Source organism: Onychostoma macrolepis, chromosome 11, assembly GCF_012432095.1.
Source record: "Onychostoma macrolepis isolate SWU-2019 chromosome 11, ASM1243209v1, whole genome shotgun sequence".
In the NCBI taxonomy this organism is placed as follows: Eukaryota; Metazoa; Chordata; class Actinopteri; order Cypriniformes; family Cyprinidae; genus Onychostoma; species Onychostoma macrolepis.
The window spans coordinates 25585481-25605632 of NC_081165.1; the positions used below are offsets into that span (position 1 = coordinate 25585481).

Below are 20152 nucleotides of genomic sequence, written 5' to 3' on the forward strand. Positions count from 1 at the left end.
AACCTGGCAACCCTTTCTGTCAAGCAGGTAACGTTATTATTGATAACATAGCAACTCGTTGAAAAAATACGTTGGCATCATCTGTATTAAAGAGAAAATAATCACTTCATCCGATGTTTAAGTGAATAAAATAGCCTTGATAGCCTTACTTACTGGAGTTCCAGAACTATTGACTTTGTTCTCTCTCAACGGATGTGTGTGTGTAGCTGATGTAAAAGAGGAAAGCAGACATTTGGACCAAAGCACTGTGAGGCAAGGGAAGGGGAGACTCAAAATGTTTATAAATTTAAAACACATTTTTGCCCCGTTTGTGTTGTTTTAGTTCTTACACAATTATTTAAAGTATAAAACATTGTTATTTACAATAGACAGCGTGGTTTTTAATCATATTTTTAGGGATGCCTGTGTTTATACTGCGTCTGCTGAAGTTATTTTTATTTCTGCGTGTGTTGAAATGATTTTTATTTAACCCAGTAGTATAGGCATTTTTTAAAAATGAAAACATTTAACCCAATCCAGCAGGGTCAAAATAACTGCTGGGTAGCCAAAATGAACCAAATTGGTTTGTTTTTAACACAGCTTTTTTTTTTTTTTTTTCAAGGAGCCTTGCTGCTTTCTAAGGCTAGAAATTTACACAAATACATGAATGCAAGCTCTTGTGTTGGTCTTGCATTAACAAAACTCTTTATTTCAGGTAAGTCTTTGATTTAGGGAAACTGCTATAAAATATTATCTTTAACTTGTCAGCAAAAATAAAACTTTTGCTCAATAGCAGCTGACTTGAAAGAGAACACTGACCAAAAATGAAGACATTTACACAAATTCCCACCATAGCACTCCTATTGTACATACGTAATTCATAGCTGTGTTTGGTAATGAAATGTACTCTGCATAAGATGAGTATGTGTTCACTTACTTGCATAGAACACTTCTGCCATATGGCAGCATCCTAAATGGATTTGCATTTTTTTTTTTTTTCAGAATTGCATTTCCCATAAATATTAAATGGAATGCTGCCTATTTTCTGGTCAAAAAGATGCATCTAGCTTTTGGATTTTGAATTGCTCTCTACGCAGCAGTTTTGGAGAAGAGTGCATATCACTATAATCAGATGTGATGGCTAGACTACCTTGAGTCAAAAGCATCTAAAATCAGTCTTCAAACACATCCTCGCCATTAACCACCCTGACACCAGTATAATGTCATTTAAATGTGTAAATAGCTGCTGTTTGGCCAGATGTCTAGAGAACAGCAGTGCTTTCCCCAGATAATCCAACACATCTGTGCAACAGAAAGTGATACATCGGATACAAGAGGTGCAGGAAATCCATCAGCTGGTAAAAATGGAGCCACTTCATTCAGCACATGGGGAACCTGAATACTACTCGTTCTGAAAGATGCACTGTAATATTCAGCTTTAAAAAAAATAGCTTGAAAAATGTTTACAATTATGTACACTCACATACTATATACAATATGATATTGTTTATTTTGGGGGCCCAAAAAAGACTGTTTTATTCTACATAAAGTTGGATTTATTGGATACTTTTACTTGTGAAAAAAATCATGGATATCAAATATACTTGCAAAGCGGCAACTTTCACTTTTGCATGAACTTTTCTAAACTTTTAATGCTGCAATGGGTTTCTTATAAGGAAAAAAAATCTATACTATGTTTTACTATACTACTGTTATACTATGTATTTCATCACTCAAACCCTTTTCCTTGTACATTTTAGGCTATGACTTTTCAACCACATGAATTATACACACATATTCCTATTCTCCAAAGTGCAAACAGATCAGCATTTTGAAATGAGTCATGCTTATTCATGCATTTATTTTGCAGAATAGTATGGTTCATTTTTAAATGTCTAATTTAAAGGAGTCATATGATGCGATTTCATGTTTTCCTTTGTCTTTGGAGTGTTACAAGCTGTGTGTGCATATATAAGATCTGTAAAGTTGCAAAGATTAAAGTCTCAAACCCAAATAGATATTCTTTATAAAAGCCACGCCTTCCTAAAACGGCTTATTCAAACATGCCCCCACATATCTACGTCAACCGCCCAAACGCAATGAAAGAAGGTATAACTTTTATTCTCGATGTAGTATTGTTGCTGCCGCCACCATGTCATGCAGACGCTGTGTGTTTCGGTGTGAAAGCAAAACTACTTTGTTTGGGCTTCCAAATGAGTACACAACTAGAAATCAGTGGTTAAGTTGTATTTACAACACTGTTCCAGAACAGTACAATGCAAATATTCGAGTGTGTGCAGCGCATTTTACAGAGGACTGTTTCCTGAACCTAGGAGAGAGTAGCCTACAATGTGAACACTATGAATGGCTGTGAACACTATAAAGCGGGGCAATTCAAATGTCCATGGACAGTCTGGTGCTTCTGACTCACAGCCTGTAAGTACGTTTCAATATTTAAAGAATTTGCTACTGATTTTTCCGCCACATGCTTGAGGTATTCAGCCAATCACAACGCAGCTGATAGCTGGCCAATCAGAGCACACCTCGCTTCTCAGAACGATGAGCTTTGTAACAATCAGCACATTTCAGAAAGGGGAAGCATAGAGGAGCAGCAATAATGTACAGTATGTGGAAAATAATGTGTTTTTTGAACCTCGAACCACGTAAACATATTGCATTACACCAAATACACAAAATAATGTTCTTTTTAGCAACATCACATGACCCCTTTAACTCATCCAAAGTCTTTGAACTATTTTCACATATTTATCTACTGGTCCTTACACTAAAATATAGCATTGGTGTGCTTGGTCCCTTGGTTATAAATCCTGCCAAAAAAGTGTGGACAAGTATTTACAGAACCTTTAACCTAATGAATGTTGATAACTAATGATGGAAGAACAGATGGAGAACGATAAACTCATATAACCTTGCCCACTCACACAAACAAAAGATTCCACAGAAAGCTAAATTAAAAGACTATTAAGGCCTGTTTACTCCAAAGACGATAACTAGGGCTGTACAATGAATCGTATTTTAATCGTGATCATGATTTCTGCTTCTCTTGATTTATTAAGCATAATCGTAGTTATTTAGCCTGAAAATATTTTAATTTGGCATTTGCATTATCTTGCATTGATAACAACAAGCCTCTACAAGCTTTCATGGCCGGATTTAAATCCACCAATAAAAGCTTTTTTCTCAAATCGACACATTTTTTTTTTGTCCCAATCTTTTACTTCCTTTTCCCAACCTGGCAACCATGAGCACACACTCTCTTTGCATTACGGAATAAGCACTGATTAGCTGAAAACACGCACAGGTAAAATGGAGTTTAACGATCTCTACTGAGATATTCTGCTCAATGCTGTTTAATCTAAGCATGTTTTCTTTCACATGGTTTTAAGTAAAAACAAAATCAGACCAAATCTGTATTTTGGTTCAATCTGTTTCATTCACTTTAAATTCCCAGAGGCTACAACCCTTGCACATTTCAAAGGCTGTGTGTGCATTAACCCAGAGCACTGTTGGGTATATACAAAGTCTAAAGATAATTTAATGGACCTCCCCTGGGTATTGCTTTTTAGTGTTCAGGGAATAGCCTAAAAGATCAGTCTTCAGTCTAAACACTTCCATTTGTAAGAGAATTATCACAAGCATAAAAAGGCTGATGCTGGAGTCTGGACATGCAGAATCAGAGTCTCTGGGTAAGACAAAGGGATGTACAAAAAAAAAGCAGATCCACATGGTCAGGAAAGTGTAATATGAAGGAAATGAATGCAGCATAACTCTTAAAGCTTGATAGTATTAATATCCAGAAAAAGTAAAAGCTTCAATAAACGAGAAAAAACACGGCTATGAGTCACTTTAGTACACCTACTTCTGACTCTCTGTGATTCAGTGCTATTCAAAACTCGATGCCAAACAATCAGCGTTCACGGACCATACGCTGCCTTATCGTCAGCTATTTTTAAAACAACATCTCATGGCCACGTTGTGCATAATTTGTGCTTTCATTTTAAGAAAGCATTGTGTGGGTGACTAGTGAAAATGTTTCTTAATCAAAAGGGGTTTAAATAAAATGTACTGCAATTTTTTTTAAGAGTTTGATATTCGACTGAAGGAAACATTAAGATAACAGGTGAAAGGAACGCATATAACATGCTGATTTCACTTGGCTGTTTTCAAACGTGTCCTGGAGGCACCCCTGCCTTGCACATTTTGCATGTCTCTCTCATCTAACACACCTGATTCAAATCATCAGCTCATTCGTAGAGACTGCAAGACCTGATTTGGGTGTGTCTAATAAGGGAGACATACAAAATGTGCAGGGCAGGGGTGCCTCCAGGACAGGTTTGAAAACCACTGGTGTAGGGAAGACTATTATCCTACTTCATATTCCAGTAAATATTTCTCAGGGTGGGTTTATTTTGTAAAATCAATGTCTATATAGAAACAAACACTCTAGAACAGTCATACTGGTACTTTGTTTATGAAAAAGGTCATGAGAAACACACTAATAACCGTTCTGCCGGGGCATGTTGTCACACTGTATGGGGAGGGTTGAAAATGACAACCTGCTGTTTATTAACACAGATTTGAGAATAACACTTTTTGACTAAAAAAAAAAAAAAAAAAAAGAAAACAGCTGTGTCTGTAGGTGTAATGCACATGCTTAATGGATTTTTAGCTAAATTTAAAACAATCATAAAAAAATAAAATAAAAAATCATAGTTTTTGTTCATTAAAAATGCAGTTAATAATTTTGTTTATAAAATTATACCATAAAACACGTTTGTGACAACTTAGGTATCAATGTGTCAACTTGCCCCGACTTGACATTTTAAACTGGTAACTAGACTGACCTGATTTATTAACTAAATTTAAATATACCTTTATTATATAGTTGAAACAGCTTTTACAAAATACGATGATATTAGAATTTCAATTTAGAAGACATAACTTACATAAAATAGGCTATTCCATTTAAGCAGGTTGTGAACTCTTTCAAAACAAGCATTTGCGTAATTGTACGCTTCACTGAAAACCTCCCAGTTACTGACATACAAATAACTATCACATGGGGTAGTTTTCTTTTCACATGAGGAAGTTCTACTCTATTGCATTTCAAAAGAAATGATTCCTACGATTTACCGTTTATTAAAAGAAGACGGCCAGGACATTCGTGGTTTTTTCAGACCCGGGCGGTGCGTCTCCGTGCCTCGGTTACAGCACAGGTACCGCTCGGTGTCGGAGTGGTACCGCTGCTTGATTCGGATGTGGGTCCGGGGCTGCCTCCAGAGATGCTTGGGCGGTTTGGCCATACCAGCGCCTTCCCTGCTCAGCGCCGAGCACTCCATCACTGCACAAGTTCAGCTCCGTGTCTGCCGTCCAAAGTCTGGAGTATTTAATAGTCGAAGTTTGCGTATAATTCCTCAATGTCAGAAGAGCTGTTCAGCCTTCAGTGGTGCTGAGCCCAAAACAGCGCAAGTTTACACGACTAGAGACAGAAATGCTCTGTGTATTAGACCGGCGTGTTTGCAGAAGCAAAGTTACACTCGCTCAGTCACTCTCCGCATCGTTCAGGTGGAGCAGACGGAGACGGAGTGAATTCAAACACTGTCTGAGACATATGGCAGTCTCACAGCAAACAAAAAGGCAAAACGTCTACATACGCAGCTTGAACCCGGCTGAAGTGAGAGAGAGAGAGAGAGAGAGCGCGAGGCGGGTATAAAGATCCAGCAGAGCTCTGCTATATAGTGACGCCCAGTGTGCATTACATCACCAGGTGCTTTACACACCCCCAAAACTGAGGACGTAAACACTGATACACACAGGCTTAAAGCATCTGTGAGTTGTTATTGTTTTTGTGCCTTGAAATATAAGTTTCAAAATCATGATGGTAGGGCAGAATGAGGAGAAAGCCCCCTCCCCACCCCCACCACTGTTTTTCCCAAAATAACCAAAAGATAAAGTCAAGGTAAATTTGTCAAGACTACATTGACTAGAGTGATGTAGAAGTATTCACCATGAAGCTTACACGGGTGACACCCCACAGACCTCCTCGCAGGGGCAATGGGCAATTACTGTAGTTATTCTGTTGTGAACATCAAATCAAGTGCATTTTAACTAGTTGGATTAATAAAAATATTTATTATTGTTTACCCCACCTGTGGGGGCGTATTACCCCACATGTGGTGCATGTAAATCAATACTTGATTTATGATTTATATCATTGTCACTAAAACTATGATAACTTTTCTGAACACATTTAACTTTTTCTTTGCCTCGCTCCCCCACAAACATCTGGGAATTTCTCGGAAAGCCAGGACTGCTTTACGGCAGCAGCGAATCCCTACAGCGAATTGTTACTGTTGCTATGTTTGACAAGCCATGGCGCTCTCACGCTACACATCAGTGAAAAATACATTGCGGACCACAGAGAAAATGGACAACACGCCAATAGACAAGACAGAGCATGCTACTTTAGGTATGAAACAAAGTTTCAGCTTTCAAATTTTTAAATTTTTTAAGAAATTCAAACAATAAATACCATTTTGTGGCTCTTTAATGTGTGACAGATTGCTGTAGCGCCTGAGTTCAAGCAGCACTTGAACCGATCTCTTCCTCTTTAGCCTACTAGTTATAGCATGAAATAAACATGAATGAACATCAGAATGTATCTTGTTTCAACCGCAGAAAGACGTCAGTACACATTTTTCAAGTTCAAGTCCACTGACATTAATCTACTCCTGTCTGGTTTCGAATGGCAGATTCGACGTTATGATTTGTCAGATCGCCCATCGAACAAACTCCCTGTGAAGGGTCAGTTATGACAGGAATATTTACAACAGTGAATTCCACTCACTTATCTGTAGGGGGCTCTAAAACCACAAAGATACACAAAACTACATATGCTTCAAGTGCGTGAAAAACGTTGCTAAAACAGATTATACAAGTTGACAATAATAATAAAAATTATTATTAATATGATTATTATTACTAGTAGTAGGCTTAGTAGTATTTACTACTGACTACTAATGTCATCGGATGTTTACACATGAATACAATCACTGAATAGAATGCAAATAAGAATAAAAATAAACATAAAACATAAATCAATGTTCAAACTTTCCTGCTCAACACTATGCTGAAGTGAACTGTTTTTAATCCAAAGGCTAATCATAAGTAATGAAGATAAATAAAGATAAATGAAAGATAGATAATTTATTATATTGTAGATGATGATATAAATAAAATATTTACAGTTAAGACTCTATAAAGAATACAAATCACCTACTTCACAAAACATTTACAGTTGTTTTTAAATTATGATAATAATTTGTTACATTTATATAGCGCTTTTCTCGATTTAACGTCTCATCCGAAGGATGGTCAATTACAAAAAAGTATATATTGAAGTATACTAATAATGTGATTATTAGGGTCTCTTATGGTAGCCTTTTTATTATATGTTGTAACCTAGTAGGTGTTTTATGGCTTTTAGCTGGACCATGCTGGCCATTTCCAGTCATTAACTGCTTCAAGCTGATTTAGAAAATTGACTACCAGCTGGTGGGACCGTGATAAACCTGACAGACCTTGATAAATCTGGTTAGAGCTGGTAGACCACCTTCCAGTAACAAACCAGCTGCTATGTTCTGAAAACAAGCTTGACCATTTTATGATACGACATGTTTTTTTCCTTCAGCAGGAACAGACCTAATTAGACAAGCTGTGCCAGCACAAAACTTTTATCAGGTGATCCAATGCACGTTTAGCAAAAAAAATAAAAATAAATAAAAAACATATTGTTTTCATGCTCACCAAGAAGTTAAATATAGCATATTAGTGTGTTCATATGGGATGTATTGAATTTCTGTCTTAGTATTCATATGATTTCATTCGAGTCATTGTGCCCTTTTACCAGAACAGTAAATAGAGTAGAAGCACCCAGGAGCTGTTCCCACCCTCTGCTCAAATCTCCATGACCTTTCTTTCATTTGCTTTCCCAGGTCATTTGAACTAGCAAGTGATTAAAATTTATTAGATACAAAAGAGGAAAAGGAATCAGAAGTAACACTCCCACTCTAAAAAAAAATCGGTCTATACTGTATCTAGTTCTCTTCATGCCCTGTTATACCTGTCAGATCAGATCGTTGTACATTTTCGGTGACATTAAACACTGTGGTGCACACTATGCCGGCTTATATAAAAACAACAAGTATCGTGATTGAACTGAGTCACATTTTGCTCACAATGTCAGTAGCTGCACACTCAGCATTCATTTTGGAAACCACTCGGCAAGTGACAGCAGCAGTCCGATGTGCTTCAATCAGCAGAGATCTATTGAAGAACAGCTATGACCGCATCAGTTGGGATTTTGTACAACTAAAGCTACTTGGCAGAGAATGTTATGGTGTGTAAGATGACTCACTCTGTTTCTTTTTGGGCATCTGCGCAGGCCAGGGCCGATTTATACAGTGCTTCTAGGTGCTTTAACTTCTTGGCATCCAAAGTGGAGTGTCTGCGGTCCAAAGGTGGAAGTAGGAGTGGCCCAGAGAACCTGCGGCGAATGGCACTGCTGGTTTTGGGCTGAAGCTCCAGTGGGTTGGAGACAAGAGAATCCCTTCGTCTCTGAGAAGAAGAAAATAGCTGCAGGTCAGCTAAGCAAATACTGGACAGAAGTGCAAAAATACTGCTGTTCTAGGATATGTATGTCATGTATCTACTACTAAAAACACTCATTCACTTATTATAGATTGTTTATCTTTTAGAACATAGACTTTAAATAGTACATTAAGATAAAATCACATACCATATTTTCCATGTATACAACTCTCACAGTGTGATTACTTCAGAACCATCTTGATGATAATTTTAATTATCCATGAGAGAACTGAAAAGCAAACAAATAAACACTTATGTTCCTCATTAAGTATAAAATATAAAGAAATATAACCTAACTGTATGACATGCAAAAAATCAAGTTTAACTAAAGCTCAAAGTATATTTCGGTCTTTTTTTGACTGCATTATAGCATTAAAATACAATCATGTGTTTGCAAATATTTAGAAAACATGCTAAGGTCACCTGCTATAGCCAGTTATTCTTATTTGAAATGTGTGTTCCGTGTCAGAATGTCTGTTTTTGTTTTGGTCTGTGTGATTTTGCTCACTGACAATTTACTCAATAGTATTTCAACACCCTGGTTTGCCAGTTGGTGGAAAACACAGCGTATTACAGTCTTAGAAGTCAGCAAACAACCTGGGTCAGAGATTGCAGATTCAACCCGACCTAAAAATCCTTGGCATCCATCTAATAAATCAACTCATCAACTTAAAGTGTAAGGCTCATCGCATTCCATCGCTCGTTCCTTTTGCGCTCATATCCTCAATTTGGCAACCCGCGTGAGGAGGAGGGGGCGGGAGAAAGTTGAAACAACTTTCTCCGATATTTTGAGTTTGGACTGCAGTACCATTTTCAACTGCTAGCTGTCAATATTAGTAAATTTCACCATCGGCATAGTTACTCACTCAACTTTTTATTTTACGTAGAACTCGCACAAATGCGCCTTAGTTTGTCACAAAGGCTATATAGTTTCAAAGTTGAACAAGACACCGATGATGAGATGGAACAACGAACTACAAGAAAAGGCAGAAAAGTGCTTCTGTGAGGCGATTAAAGGTCTAGTAAAGTGATTTCTGAGAAACACTGTTGAAAACTGAATTTAACACCAAACAATTTTGTGAATTTTTGTGAATATTTGCTAGCTGTCTGTTCTCTGTGTGTGTGCTCAAAAAATTTAGTGTTTTGTACATAGTCCTAGCTGTGTAAAAATATGGGAAAAATATGGGCAGTATTTTCTTTTCCAAAATACTATTGTATTGTACAATAATAATACAAAATATATTCCAATTAAATTGACAGAATCGTCATGTATTTTTTTTTTTTAAAAAGAAAAGAAAAGTTTTAGGAGTAAAAATGCTTGCTGAATTTCATGTAGAAAAGATCAACCCGATCTCATGAAAGTGCGTATAATTAGTACGCCAAATAAAAACAAAAACTTGTGGTATTGATGCGCAAAAATTGACTTTGGCGTGTATATGCTACGCAATGGGTAGGATTAGGGTTGTGGGGTAGATGCGTATCATATGCACGCTAACAAATTTCGTATAATATGCACGCAAAAACTGTGTATTATATGCACGCCAAACACGTGGGTATCATATGCACACTAAAGTCAATTTTTGCGTATCAGTACCACGAGTTTTTGTTTTTATTTGGCATACTATTTATATGCATTTTCATGAGACTGGGCTAAAAGGTATATCGCCATCTTGCTCTCACAAAAATGACTTGAATACACCTGACACCTGGAAAGCTTAAATGCACCATCAGCATCCTGTTACATTCATTTCCAGTTATTTTACGTGTACAAAAATGTCTGGTATGTCGTTTGATATTTTTTCAATTAATTAGCATAATCATAAGCATACTGGTTTGCTTTCGTGTTACAAATTAAAGTGGATACTTTCAAAGGCTGTATGCACATAACACATTCACTGAAGTATACTTTGAGCCATCTAAGAAAAAACAGCCAATAAATGAAGTCATAAGGCACTGTAAGGTGTGAAACGGTTACAAAAGCGTGAAAATCAACTTGATCTCACAGCTCAGTTAAACAACATGACATCCCAGATCTTCTCAGCGATGACATCAGGATCATGCTATTAACAAGAATCAAGGTGTCATCGATCAGTCGTCTGTGAAGAGTACAAACAGGTCCTCATATCGACCCGACAGTCTCTTCTCTAATGCTCCAGTTGAGCTGGAATCAGCTTTTTCCTTGAATCTGACAAACAGTCAGGAGCCGCAGTGGTGACTAATATGAAGAGCAGGACGCCGTAGGACGTCGGCTGACAAACTGTGGGCTTTGTGTGCTAATTGCTTGATGTAAGCTGTGAATCTGTGATAGCTACAATGACTCAGTCTCTGAACTACAGGGCGTCTCTCAAACAGACATTGCAATATCTAAAGATTGCCATTGTGATGAATGGCTCTGGGTCAGCTGATAAACAACACTGATTTTTCACAGCCAACGATTAAATAATAGTGTCATTATTTCACTGTCAGTCAGATTTCTGTCTGCTGTGATTGCTAACATGTACAGTAGAGTGAATGTAGATCGATGGCTGTTTGTATTGAGCGCTTGTGTCAGCTGCTTGGCCTCTCTACAGCATCCTGCCCGTCTCAGCTCATGCATACATCCAACTACTGCTGCCCATCTGCCCAAAAATACACCGCAGACAGAGAACATGTAGAACATGAGATGCTTCAGTGTGCTAACATGCTAAATCTGCAAAGCTAATGGAAGCCAAATGTCCCACAATTTCATGTGCCATTAGATTCTGACAATAGCACCATTTCGGCTTGATAACAGAAATATAGCCCTGAAATTATGATGTGGCATTCCTAAAGCACTCCTAAAGCCAGTTAAAAGTTTGGAACGATTACAAATTTTTAAAGTTTTGAAAAAAAGTCTCTTATATTCACCAAGGCTGAATTTATGTGATGTGAAATATTATTACAGGATATTAGAATGACTTCTGAAGGATCATGTGACACTGAAGACTGGAGTAATTATGCTGAAATATCAGCTCATTTATCATTCATTATATTATAATTCACTTTATTAAATATTATTTATTTATTTATGTATTTATTTATTTATACATTTATTTATTTTCATTTTAATGTAAGTAGACTGTTTTGTCCCAGTAGAAAGCATGGATGAATGCCAATTCTGTGTATGTGTGTGTTTGTGTGATGTGTGTATCATGCCCTGGAGGCATTAGCAGTAATTCTCTTTATTAAATGCCACTGGCAAACCAGCAGTCTCCATCACGACTGTATGAATCACATCACAAAGAAAATACACCCCGAAGCGTGGATTCATTAGTTCAATCAGCAGTATGACTGTGTAAAATATCTGTGCACTAAATCAAACTCTTAATTAAGTCACTGTTTTGTTTTCTTTCTTCTTCATAAGCTTTATACTCTCAGTAATCTCATAGTATCTGATAATGCTCATTTGTTTATACCAATTACAGAGTATTTTTAAGTGGGAATTTATTTGCACTTATTTTCCATGCATGGGAAATTAATGACAATATATCATTTTAAAAGTAAAATCTTCTTACAATATTATTTGTTTTGAAATGTATTAATACTGGGGCAAAGCAAACTACTGTAAATTATTGTATTTCTGTGATGAAATAGGATCGTTAAACTAATTCCTGTCATAAAAACCTAAAAATTAAAGACACATTTTTAATGAAATACAGAATTGTACAGCCATGCTGTTGCACTCCAGAGTACGAATACTAACCATATGCAAAAACCGCATCTTACACTCCCCTACAATTCTTTGTTTCATGAAAATCTACACCAAACCGCTGACGTTTCTCACCTCAGTGATTATTCAGCGACAGATCCTCTTTTTAACACCTCTAGAAATAGTGTGATTTTCTTTGTGCTAATTTAGCGTGTATGAAGCGGGTTCCTGCTTTAGATCACCCACTTACAGTACAGACACTAAAACATTGTAAACACAGAATGACAGTTGAAGCATATGAATGTCATCGGATGATGCTCTTTCTTTTGTTTTTTTTATATAGACTTGATTATCTACACTTGATTTTAAAATAGATGATGTAATAAATTAAGCATTTCCTCTTTTACAGTTTAGCTTGTCAGTGCAAGGAGCCTGTAGGGATTTTTTTTCTTTTTCAAAATAATATTTTGCAGATTCATGCATATTTCAAAGTGAAACTATAAAGTAATAAAATAGACTTCAATTTACACCGAAACAGATGAACGGGACCGTGGCAATGCTTCATGTCGGTTCCTGCCTCACAATGAAATGAAATGTTACAAAACCCAAAAGCTAAAAGATAATTAAAGAGTAAAAGAAAACTTTAAAACTGCTTTTTCTGATGCAGCCACGCCATTTTAGCTTGGCTTTGCACTTTTGTCCAGTGTCACAACTCATGTTTCATGGCCACTCCATATTCCAAGTTCAATGCTGTAATAGTGGTAAGCCACATCACGCATAAATAACATTTAAAATTCTTTCACTTCTCTGCTGCACTCTATTATGCAGCTACATGATCTGCCTCAGTGGTCTAACAGTGCTCGTCAGTGTTAAAATTATTAAGATTAACAATCAACTCAAAGTAGGTGGGGTTTGTGGTTCACAGAAGCAGAATGTGAATTCCCGTGCAAAGCGTCAGTTTAAAGTAGAAAAAAGATTATGAAAGGCAGGTGAGACCAAAAGTGAAAAGCATGAAATTTGACCTTGTCAATTTGCCAATGAAATTGTGGTATTTAAGACTATATTTGCATTTGACGTGATGGTACACTGGTACGTATATACAAACATCAGACGTCAAGTTTTTATTCATGAAGGATGTCGTAATATATGCACATATGCGAAAATCAAACAACATATGTCATGATTTGTCATGTCTTTTCATGTTTTTTTTCTCAGGCAGAACAGTCTTAATTTACATTGCAACATTAATTAATTTACCCAAGCACAGTAGATATCATAAAGCAATGCCACAATGAACTAAGAAAGATTAATATGTTGGTCAATTTGGAGGAAAACCTGCTTTAAAAAGTATTGCATGTTAGAACACGACACAATAAAAATGTGCATCTTTACATGTACTAAAGAATCAGAAAAACCTGATGCCTTAACACGGGCAGAATGTGCTTGTCTACACATACAAAAGAAGGCATTCAAAACTGACACGTTAACATGGATGAACAGTGCGCGTTGACGACCAAATTTCATAGGTTCCATTTCTTTTCCAATTTCTTTTGGCCCCATCCTCCTTCCATACTGTGTAAGACTGAAGTAGTGAAGTAACTTTTGATATCAAATTATTATAGGCTACATAAATTTATAAAAATATAAATTGTATATAGGCTACATTTATGGTGCTACTTTGTTTTTGCTTTTTTTTTTGTCCTTTTGTATTTCAGTAGTAATAATGTAACTGATGACAGAATTTTCACATTTTGAGCATGCGTCCATGATTTGTAATGGTGAGCTTAGTCAGTTACATAATCTACAACCTATGTGCATAATTACTCCTTGAATGAAAATCTAATTGTTAAACCTTCATTCTTTCACTACATTCAGGCCTGTGTTACCATAAATTGCTGTAAAAAAATCTTTGAAGCAGAGTGACACAGATTAAAACACATCCTGAGTAAAAAGTTGTTGGGTCGCAACAGTTCTTACCTTCAAGTTAAATAGGTTTATGAGGTTCAACAACAGGTCAAAAGTCCAGGTCAAATTTATTGTTTTAAGGGCTGAAGATGATCTGAATTAGTCTAAATCAATGGCATGCTAATGCATGAGAAATGTGTACAAGCACAACAGGTGGCTTTTGAGAGCCACCCAAATGGCAGAATGCCTCAGAGAGACAGACGCTGAAATATGGCAGATGACAAACATATCTGCTGCTTCATCACAGCTCAGATCTGAGCAATGAGTTTCTTCATAGCTGGATGCACCAAGAAAAACATTTAATAAGTACTGCGGCAGATCAGTATAAAGCACTTTAATTAAAGAAACACTTTCATGAAATCGTAAATCTCTGTCTAGTCCTACACTAACATTTCAAGGGGCCCCTGAAAGTGAGAAATGAGTAAAACAGAGATTGTGTCACAGTATGTCACATTATGTTAGTCATGTCTTATTCATATCTTTACTTTATGAGACTGAGAGGTGATCTGAGCTGTTAGAGCATGCGGTTGCGAATATGAAATTGTGTCATCATTTACTCACCCTTATGTCGTTTTATGATTTTCTTTCCTGCTTTGAACAAAGGGTAATAAAATAGTTTTAGAGCCAGATTGATAACAAAAGCGGTCTTACAAGATACATCAACACTTTTAATCAGCACCTGTGCGCAGACCACCGTCAGATTTACGTCTCACTGACGTCTGGTTAGACTATTTTGCACAATTCATATCTGATGTGTTACAAACAGGAACATAACATTATTTGAATTCAGGTTGTTAATCACCATAAGCACTTATTAGTTTGCACTGGCCTCCTTTTGGGCACATTTATAGACTTTTTTTTTTTTTTTCAGAAGCTAAAAAAGTTTAGAATTTTCCTTTCAGGTTTGCAAAATTTTTGTGGAGCACAAGAAGTGATAAATCAAGTTTGCTTTTCCATAACTGAATTTTAGGATTTTTTCAGGAACACACCATAAGAAATCTATATTAACACTCTTCGAATTGTTAATTTCTTTGAACTTTTTCTAATTGTTTTTCTGTCAGCTGATTTCAATTATTGAATATTCAGACACACCAGGTGAACAGGGTAAAAAATAAAATAAAATAAAATAAAATAGTTTCATTTTGTTGACATATTAGATTCAAAGGTTTTTACAGAGGGGATTTTGGATATCTTTTTTTTTTTTTTTTAATCACTCCATAAATCAGAATATATCATTTTTAAGAAAACCAGTCTTTAGAATAGGAATAAAACTGTTTGGTGTATGAACTGGAGTTTTCAGATTTCTGCAGGACAAAATAAACAGCCTTTAAAGATAAGTATTGTAATTGAAATCTACAGATGCAAATAGATAAAGTGTAATAAATGTAATACTTCAAAGAGTATGTTGGATGATTTGAAAAGCCAAATAGTCCAAAATCTCGAAGCTTGAAAAAAAATGAATTAAATGATGAATTGCAAATAATATACAGTTTTATCGGAATCCAAAGTTACATATTAGTAGTAGTAGTAATAGTAGTATTGCAAGGCCATAAACTTTATCAAACAGCAGGAGATGCAGCATACTGCTAAGAGAGAATGAATATCGTATTACATAGAGCTATGGATGACAAAAATGGAGGGATGACAAGTCGATAAAATCTCACACATGTCTAGCAGAATATCATACAGACTTGAGGGTGGGCTCTTCCGACCTGAAGGAAAAAGCCCAGGACAGCCATAGCAATCCATTGGCAACAACTTAGAAACCCTGAACGCCAAAGCAATGCTGTAGAAACCAGCCAAAACACCTTATCAAATTCAGCAAAGTCAGGTCAGCGCCAGCATCACAGAAGAAAGAGTTATTTTATTATGACATTTCAGCAAAATCCATTTCAAGGACAGTATATCCTTTAAAAAAAAAAACCAAATGGCACATGCATAAATCTCTCAGGGGCTGTTTAATGCTCATAGGGATTAAAATCTGTCTAAAGCATCCAAATCTCAACGGCTTATCAGAAACAAAATACAGATAAACAACTTATTACTCATACTCTATGTACATCATACATGCATTCAATTCAGATAGCATATATGCCATTTATAGTGGTTGTGTCATGATGATTGTCATTTTGCCTTGGACATGCTGATTTTGCTGCTGATTGATCATTAACATATGCTCTTTCTCATTGGAAAAAGCTTATGACTCATATTTCCATGCACTTTGTGCCTGTGTATAACATGCACCCAAGTGCACCTGGTGCGTCTGAACCGTCATTTGAAGTCAAACTCTCCAGTGCTGTTTTCAAATCACTCTTTATGCTTGATTATGCTGTTTCCCCCCTGCACAGATTCTTTTCACAATGTAATATTGTGGACTGCTGGACAAACTGTTCTCAAAGCACAATTACATGGATTATGCACTGCAGGTGATTTTGAACTTTTATTATATCATGACTTTACTACAAATTATTTGATTTGAGTAATAATAACATTTTTGATGTTGTTTTATTTTGTGTGTGTGTGAAATTTACTTGCAGTTTCTGAGTTAAAATTATATGTCTTTTATTTATTTTCAAATTATTGTTGGATTATTAAGACTTTAACATTAGTCAATTATAGAAATTATTATTAAACAAATATTACAAGATAATTTCTTAACATTTCAATGCTGAAGATGAACTAACAATTAATTATGCATAATTACATGCAAGTAACCCTAAACCTAACCATATAGTAAGTACATGTAGTTAATTAATATGACTCAGTAATGTATAATTACACTGTAACAAAGACAGCTTAAAATAAAGTGTAACCCAAATTTTTACACAGAAATTGCTATTACATTTCACAAATAATTACAAAGAAATGTGAAATTTAGAAAAAGACTGAAATAGTATTTTCTTGTAAAACATAGTCCAATAATCTTTGTTTTATTTGCAATAATCAATTTTTACTGTTTATGTGCAGTATGCCATATATATGTGACCCTGGACCACAAAACCAGTCTCAAGTCGCTGGGGTATATTTGTAGCAAAATGGGTCAAAATTATCCATTTTTCTTTTATGCCAAAAATCATTAGGATATTAAGTAAAGATCATGTTCCATGAAGATGATTACCATTCCATTTCCTTACCGTAAATGTATCAAAACTTAATTTTTGATTAGTAATATGCATTGCTAAGAACTTAATTTGTACAACTTTAAAGGCGTTTTTTTCAATATTTTGATTTTTTTGCACCCTCAGATTCCAGATTTTCAAATAGTTGTATCTCAGCCAAATATTGTCCGATCCTAACAAACCATACATCAATGGAAAGTTGATTTATTCAGTATAAATCTCAATTTCGAAAAAGTTGACACTTAAGACTGGGTTTGTCATCCAGGGTCATATATGTGAATACCTGCTAAACACTAAAATTGTTTTTGTGCCGCTGGCTTGGAGGCAAAAGAAAATTAATGTTAAACATATATATTATTTGTATGTTGCTATTTGACTCAAAGTCATAATGGCTAATTTTATAGTGTAATCGGTGGCTCAAAATGTTTTGTGGTCCTGTGAGCATCTTGCCATCGGGCCAACTGACTATTATTAAGATGAAAAGGCGACAGCGTTTGTTATTAAGACGAATGGGAATGATTATTGAAACCAGCTTACTGAAACATTTATCAAGGAGTAAAGCCTAAAGATTCAATAGTATAGATAGTATAGTGTATACTACACAGTATTCACTATGCAAGTAGTAAACTTCCATGCCAAACATTAAATTCTCCTGAGAAATGCAATGGTGACAAACATTGGCCAATAAAAATTCATTGTTTGACTGCTGTGAGTTTATTAGTCTTAGATCAGTGTTCGCACACGGCAACTCTTGAAAGAGAACTGAACTGAAACTACTAGTTTTCAAAAAGATTTTCCTAAAACAGGACAAGTTTTAACTTCATATATATTGCATTTCATCTTTTTAAATTATTTTCCCTTTACAGTACCTTGGTTTTCTGAATACATTACAAATTCAAAAGACTAAACCACTGTTCACAAATCAGATACCGTATAGGTAAGAACTTTTTGTTGTATTATGAGCTCAAAAAAAGAAAAGAAAAAAAGTCCCTTGCAAACATATAAAATGTTTTACAAGTGAACCCTCGAGCCTTGATTTAGACAAATAGTTTTGAATAGCATCATAAACTGAAAGTGTCATTGAGCCATTGAGGTGAAAGACCCTGAGCTTGGTAATAATATGTTAAATATGGGAATACAACGTCTGTAAATGCACCAATAGAAGAAGTAAAGAAAGAAGAAAAGGCCTTACGTGTGAATTCCTGTGCAGTAGTAGGGGAGTGTCGTACAGGTGTGTCTGTTCTGAAGTCGCGCTCACATACTTCAGCTTATATTTGAGGTGAAAGGTTTTAGACTTCAAACTCTGAACCGCACGCTGATTTCTGTGACGCTGATCCAGTCACATGGTAGCAAAGTCTTGATGTAAACAGTGAGAGCATGCTGTCCCAAACAGCAGGCTACTTCAAATGAGATGCCAAGCTGTGACACACACTGTACTTAAACATTTTCCCCTATGTTTTGCAGTTGTTACTACACAGGAAATATGCCCTTTCAATTTTAACACCATAAGTTATCTGTAAAATTACAAAAAGGTGAAAAAAGATTTTAAAAAGAAATTACGACCCTTATGCATTCAGTTAAATGTTAGCTAAACAGTTCATACTTATTATTTATTTATTTCAACTTACCTAAAACAAAAATTTAGAAATGAAAGGATATATTACTATTTTACAGTGATTTATTGCATAATTTAGGTTTGTTTACAGTACAATTGTAGAATTGCTTTATAGTTCCCTGGCCAATACACTGAAAGGTATTTGGTATTGTGAGCAAAAACATAAGTCTTGGTTCTCAAATCAAATCAAAAGAGCAGGTCTTTATAACCACATTATACATACAGTAAAACTGCTTGTGAATAATTTTGTCGCCATCTGGAGGACAAGCTGAAAATGCCACACCCCCATCACAGTCTCTCACAAATATTGACAGTGCAAATCATGACATAGGTGGCCTCCAGTTCATTTTTCCTTATGTACATTTACATTCCTCATCTGACTATAGATTTATCTCTGTTTGTGCTATTGTGGGGAAAAAAATAAGCATAACATTATCATATTCTCTAATACATTAGATATTGCACATCAAGTTTATATGCTAAAAAGGCACATTTCATTAAAAAAAAAAAAAGAAAAGAAAAAAACAAGCTAAATATCAGAAGCATAGCTACGTTATGAGACTGCAAGTTTAAGAAAATGGCATTTATTTTGGAGGGTATCGGGCGAATGGTGCATCCTCATTTACCTTGCCCTAAAGAAAGAAAAAAGAATCATTACAAATAGTACAAATTAGTCCATTTTGTGTTTTGTAAGATTTTTCATATTTCGTACTTGGTAAACTTTCACAAACAAAATCTTACTGATCCCAGATTATGATTATACTATATGTGACCCTGGAGCACAAAACCAGTCTTAAGTCGCTGGGGTATATTTATAGCAATAGCCAAAAATACATTGTATTGGTCAAAATTATTGATTTTTCTTTTATGCCAAAAATCATTAGGATATTAAGTAAAGGTCATGTTCCATGAAGATATTGTGTGAATTTCCTACTGTAAATATATCGAAACTTCATTTTTGATTAGTAATATGCATAGCTAAGAATTCATTTGGACAATTTTAAAGGCGATTTTCTCAGTATTTTGATTTTTTTGCACCCTCAGATTCCAGATTTTCAAATAGTTGTATCTCAGCCAAATATTGTCTAACAAACCATACATCAATGGAAAGCTTATTTATTCAGCCTTCAGATGATG

At 35.5% G+C, this 20152-nt stretch overlaps 1 protein-coding gene across 4 annotated transcripts in view; it reads right to left on the minus strand.

Annotated features, from left to right (window-relative positions):
* The window catches only part of pde4cb (phosphodiesterase 4C, cAMP-specific b), a 75732-nt gene extending 56980 nt beyond the window's left edge, over nt 1-18752 (minus strand). The window contains exons 1-3 of one of the 4 annotated variants that reach the window (XM_058791658.1): nt 18593-18752; nt 8798-8878; nt 8417-8616 (exon numbers count right to left, since the gene is read on the minus strand). In XM_058791658.1, coding sequence (XP_058647641.1) covers nt 8417-8616; nt 8798-8809 — 212 coding nt within the window. In that variant the 5' untranslated portion in view covers nt 8810-8878; nt 18593-18752. Of the gene's footprint in view, nt 1-5133; nt 5658-8416; nt 8617-8797; nt 8879-18592 lie in introns of those variants that run through there. The other 3 variants (XM_058791660.1, XM_058791659.1, XM_058791661.1) reach the window with 3 other exon arrangements.
* Nucleotides 18753-20152: the final 1400 nt, after the last annotated feature.